Here is a 5,878-nt window from a genome sequence, read left to right on the forward strand (position 1 = left end):
AAATAGATTCAATTGACAAAGCTAAAGCATTTCTTGTGGAATATATAAGAGAAAAAGATGTGCCAAGAAGGGAAGAGTCACTGCTCCAACTAGAAGAAGAGGATCTCCTGATGATGGGAAAGGAGGAGAGCGCATTAGAAGGCGCAGTAGGAGGTGCCATAGAATACAAGGAACAACGTGAATTGAGACCTAATAGATCAACAAAACCAATACAAAAAATATAAACATGGAGGAGAAAAAATTAATCTCAATAAATATAAATGGACTTAATATAGCAACTAAAAGAAGAAAGATATTTCACAAATTGGAGAAATTGAAAATGGACATAATTTGTTTACAAGAAGTGCATATTAAAAAGCAGCATGAACCACTTTTGGTACAGCCCAAACTAGGGAAACTATTTGCTTCACTGCCACAATGTAAGAAAAGAGGAGTGGTTTTGTACATTAAAGATACAATATTAGCAGAAAAAAATTATGAAGATGGAGAAGGACGAATTCTGATGGTGGAAATAACAGACAATAACAGGAAAATATTGTTAACAGCGATATATGCTCCTAGTGGCAATCAAGAAAACTTTTATAGAAAATTACATTTGAAAGTAATAGAGCTGGGCTACGAAAACATCTGTATGATGGGAGACTTCAATGGAATAGTAGATGAGAAAATGGACTACAGTACACAAAAGGCAACAAAACAAAGTAGGAAAACTTTGCCGAAATCTTTTTTTAAGATGATGGAGGAAATAAACTTAAAAGATATATGGAGAGAAAGAAATGCAGAAAATAGACAATATACTTTTTACTCCAATAGACATTTATCATGGTCTAGAATAGATATGATATGGTTGACAATGGACTTGACCTCGAATATAGAAGAAATAGCCATAGAGGCTAATACCTGGGCAGATCATAATCCAATGATGATGAGTTGGAAAGGACAAAGGAGAAGGTCCAGATGGACTTTAAACACTACAATTTTAAAAGAAAAGGATTTCCTACAGAAGATGGAGAAAGAATTAGCTTTTTTTTAAAAAGAAAATAGAAAAGAGGATACATCACTGCAGAATCGATGGGACACCATGAAAGCCTATGCCAGAGGCCTGATTATAGACTATATAAGGAAAAGAAATATTAAGAAAAGACAAGCATATAAAACTTTAGAGGATGATTATAAGACATTAGAAAAAGAACTGCAGAAGTTCCCACAAAAAAAAAAAGACATTAAAATGAAAATGGATACGATTAAACATAAAATGGGATTATTAGAGAAAGAAGAGTTAGCACAAAAAATCAGGAATGCTAAACAGAAATATTTTGAAGATGCTAATAAACCAGGCAGATGGCTAGCTTATAAATTGAAAAAAGAAAGAAGCTCAAGGAAAATAACTCAGCTAACAGATGATCAAGGACAAATTAGATTTGGAAATGAGGAAAAGAAGAACATTGTACAAGACTATTACAAAAAGTTATATGAAAAGGAAAAGATAGAAGAGGAAAATATTAAACAATATTTACATAAGGCGAACTTACCTCAGATCCCAAAAGATGTTGAGATGATGTTAGAAGGGAATATAACAATGATGGAGTTGACAGAGGCTATTAAAAAACAAAAAAGTGGGAAAGCACCAGGTCCAGATGGATAAGACTTTGCAGGAATCACTGAGTCTCCCATTACTAGAAATTATGAATGAAGTAATGTTACAGAAGGAAATACCCAACTCATGGTTAGAAGCATATATTACACTTATTCCAAAAAAAGATACTGATCTACAACAAGTCAAAAACTATAGGCCAATATCCTTGTTAAACTCAGACTATAAAATCTTCGCTATAATATTAGCAGAAAGACTTAAAAGATATCTAAATAATTTTATACACCCCGACCAAAATGAATTTCTGCCAAAAAGGCAGATTAGAGATAATTTGAGGATAATTTTGGATACATTGGAATATTACGATGCACACCCAGAAAAGCAAGTGGCTTTGATGTTTTTAGATGCACAAAAAGCCTTTGACAATGTGAACTGGCGATTTATGATATTACAATTGAAACAGATGGGCTTTGGAGAGAAATTTGTTCAAGCTATAGAAGCTATATATTATAAACAAACAGCCAAAATAATGATGAATGGAGAGATGACAGAATCTATTGAAATACAAAAAGGAACGAGACAAGGATGTCCATTGTCACCATTGTTGTTTGTGTTAACACTAGAAGTACTAAATAGAAATATTAGAGAAGAAAAAGGAATAAAAGTAATGAAAATTCAAAATCAAGAATATAAATTGCAAGCATTTGCCGATGACTTGGTGTTTATCTTGGAAGAACCACATTCCACGCATTTATATGGTGTCCCCCCCCCCAATGGATCCCTTGATGTGTATAAACGGCACTGCTATGACTGAAGCTCTTTCCACACTCCAGGCATTTATGAGGTTTTTCTCCTGTGTGGATCCTTTGATGTACATAAAGATTTCCCCTCAGACTGAATCTCTTTCCACACTCAAGGCATTTATGAGGTTTTTCTCCTATGTGGATCCTTTGATATACATAAAGATTTCCCCTCAGACTGAAGCTCTTTCCACACTCCAGGCATTTATGAGGTTTTTCTCCTGTGTGGATCCTTTGATGTATATAAAGATTTCCCCTCAGACTGAAGCTCTTTCCACACTCAAGGCATTTATGAGGTTTTTCTCCTATGTGGATCCTTTGATATACATAAAGATTTCCCCTCAGACTGAAGCTCTTTCCACACTCAAGGCATTTATGAGGTTTTTCTCCTGTGTGGATCCTTTGATATACATAAAGATTTCCCCTCAGACTGAAGCTCTTTCCACACTCAAGGCATTTATGAGGTTTTTCTCCTGTGTGGATCCTTTGATGTGTATAAAGATTTCCCCTCAGACTGAATCTCTTTCCACATTCCAGGCATTTATGAGGTTCCACCCCCTGAATGGATCCTTTGATGTGTATAAAGGGCGCTGCTATGACTGAAGCTCTTTCCACACTCAAGGCATTTATGAGGTTTTTCTCCTGTGTGGATCCTTTGATGTGTATAAAGGTTTCCCAACTGACTGAAGCTCTTTCCACATTCCAGGCATTTATGAGGTTTTTCTCCTGTGTGGATCCTTTGATGTATATAAAGATTTCCCTTCAGACTGAATCTCTTTCCACACTCAAGGCACTTATGAGGTTTCTCTCCTGTGTGGATCCTTTGATGTGTATAAAGATGTCCCCTCTTACTGAAGCGCTTTCCACACTCCAGGCATTTATGAGGTTTTTCTCCTGTGTGGATCCTTTGATGTGTATAAAGGTTTCCCAACTGATTGAAGCTCTTTCCACACTCCAAGCAGTTATGTGGTTTTTCACCTGTGTGGATCCTTTGATGTGTATAAAGTTTTCCCAACTGATTGAAGCTCTTTCCACACTCCAAGCAGTTATGTGGTTTTTCACCTGTGTGGATCCTTTGATGTACATAAAGATGTCCCCTCTGACTGAAGCTCTTTCCACACTCCAGGCATTTATGAGGTTTTTCTCCTGAGTGGATTCTTTGATGTGTATAAAGATGTCCCCTCTTACTGAAGCTCTTTCCACACTCCAGGCACTTATGAGGTTTTTCTCCTGAGTGGATCCTTTGATGTGTATAAAGGCTGCTGCTGCGACTGAAGCTCTTTCCACATTCCAGGCACTTAGGTTTTTCTCCTGAGTGGATCCTTTGATGTCTATAAAGATGTCCCCTCTGACTGAATCGCTTTCCACACTCAAGGCATTTATGAGGTTTTACTCCTGAGTGGATTCTTTGATGTCTATAAAGATATCCCCTCTGACTGAATCTCTTTCCACACTCCAGGCACTTATGAGGTTTCCCTCCTGTGTGGATTCTTTGATGTGTATAAAGATGTCCCCTCTGACTGAAGCTCTTTCCACATTCCAGGCATTTATGAGGTTTTTCTCCTGAGTGGATCCTTTGATGTCTATAAAGATGTCCCCTCTGACTGAATCTCTTTCCACACTCAAGGCATTTATGTGGTTTTTCTCCTGAGTGGATTTTTTGATGTCTATAGAGGGTGCTCCTATCACCAAAGCTCTTTCCACACTCCAGGCACTTATGAGGTTTCTCTCCTGTGTGGATAATTAGGTGGCTTTGAAGGTTTCCTTTTCTTTTGAAGGTTTTACAACATTCTGGGCACTGATGTTCATTTTCTTCCTCCTGGATCCTTCGGGGCTTTCGGGATCTTTCAAAGGAACCTCCGCCCTCCAGGCCTGTCTCGGGGTCTCCGCCCGTTTCCTCCTCTCCGCATCGCCCTCCAGGCAGCTGCCTTTCCCGGGCTCCCCCTGGGCTCCTCCTGCCTGCAGCCCCAGAGCCCCCCGGCCTTTCCCCGCCGCTCTCCTCTTCCTCCTCCTCTCGGGCGGCGCCTCTTTCCTGCATCCGTCCTCCTGCAGGTGAGAGAGAGAAGAAGGTCACGGCTGCGTCCCCTTCCCCACAGGGGAGGCCCAGGTCCAAGCCCCCTCCCATGCGGACCTGAAAGAGACCCTCCCGGACTACGATTCCCAGCATCCCCTGCGCCAAACCTGCATCAAACGGCCTCCTCTGTCGCCGATTCAGGCAGCTTCCCTCACTGCCTTTTTTGTTTCCGGAAGTGGAGGCTTCACGCCCTCTTCTCTCCACTAGTTCCGCCTTTTCCCTTGTAGGATCCGCCCCTTGGAGTCCATTTGCCCATTGCTGACATCCCGAGCGTGACCAATCAGTGTCCTTCTTCCTGCAACAAGGCACATGGCACCTGCGCAGTTCCGCAAGTTATTACGGTCCGGGGCGGAGGTGGGACGGGGGGGGGGGGCTTTCTTTGAACTTTGGGGTCCGGTCTCCCCCCCCCGTATTGAGGCCAGCGGAGGTCAAGGGTTGAAGCCTTATATGAGCCCATGAAGGGCAGTCAGTTGGGTCTATTGTGGGACCTTCGGAGACCCTGAGTTTGAATCAGCCGCTCTTTGTGTCCTGGATTCCCTCTTTTCATTGAGGAAAATCTCTTTGCTACAATATTCTAATAAATTGCCTTTGAATGCTCCTCCCACTCAGATCCTCATGGAAGCAAGTGTACTGTGGCTGAAATCTATTGCTAATTTGAACTTTATTGTTCTGGGTGTGAAAGAGCTTTTCCCTGCCATTGTTTGATATAATCTATGTGGATTTCCCAAATGTGGGGACCTATTAAGGCCATCCCCAAGCATCTGAAGCTCTCAGTTGGATTCCCTGAATGGTCCCCTTGTCTTCCAGCAGAAACCCCTACAAGGGACTCTCTAAGGCCAAGGAAGCTTTGTGAGATATGAGCCATATTCTTAAAAAGCCCCCACCCTTTTAGCCTTTAAACCCCTGGCTTTTCCCCAGGCGCTGGGAGGTCAGACAAGGAGAAGGTGGCATGGATTGGCTCCAGGTTTTTCTTTGATGGTTTTTATTTTATGTTTTAATGTGTTGGATACTTTTGAAAACACCCTTTTGGGAGCTGCACAGAGTTGACTGAAAGATGGGCAATTATAAGAACGTTTTAAATGAATAAGAGTCTTTGGGGACCTGTTTGGTCCTCCCACTAGGTGCAGAGACTGGGTGTTCCCCAGTTGTCAGGATAGGGAAAGTCCCCCATTCCTCTGCTTTCTGTTCATCAGCTAAATGCTTAGCAAAAGGTGCATCTAGCTCAGTGGTGTCAAACTCTTATTTCCTTCAGGGCTGCATCAGGGTTATGTTTGACCTGGGGGGGGGTCCCTGGGTAAGCGTGGCCAGCTCATCTTCTCTCTTCTTTTTTTTTTATTGAAGTTTTACAAACATTTCCCCTTCCAACCCCCCCTCCCCTCCCACCCCCACCCCCCACTTCCCAGAGCAAAA

The 5,878-nt window shown here is 41.6% G+C and overlaps 2 protein-coding genes across 4 annotated transcripts in view; one reads left to right on the top strand and one right to left on the bottom strand.

The window, feature by feature from the left end:
* LOC132711931 (uncharacterized) overlaps window positions 1-4,534 on the bottom strand; it is a 28,514-nt gene extending 23,980 nt beyond the window's left edge. Inside the window, 2 exon segments of the mRNA XM_087879863.1 lie at window positions 2,397-2,952; window positions 2,954-4,534. Of these exon segments, the coding sequence (XP_087735989.1) occupies window positions 2,397-2,952; window positions 2,954-4,519 (2,122 nt within the window). The 5' untranslated portion in view covers window positions 4,520-4,534.
* LOC132710122 (uncharacterized) overlaps window positions 1-5,878 on the top strand; it is an 84,931-nt gene that overhangs the window by 12,810 nt on the left and 66,243 nt on the right. The window lies entirely within an intron of this gene.

The sequence above is a fragment of the Pantherophis guttatus genome, chromosome 16, assembly GCF_059756535.1.
Source record: "Pantherophis guttatus breed Tessera chromosome 16, ASM5975653v1, whole genome shotgun sequence".
Lineage (NCBI taxonomy): Eukaryota > Metazoa > Chordata > Lepidosauria > Squamata > Colubridae > Pantherophis > Pantherophis guttatus.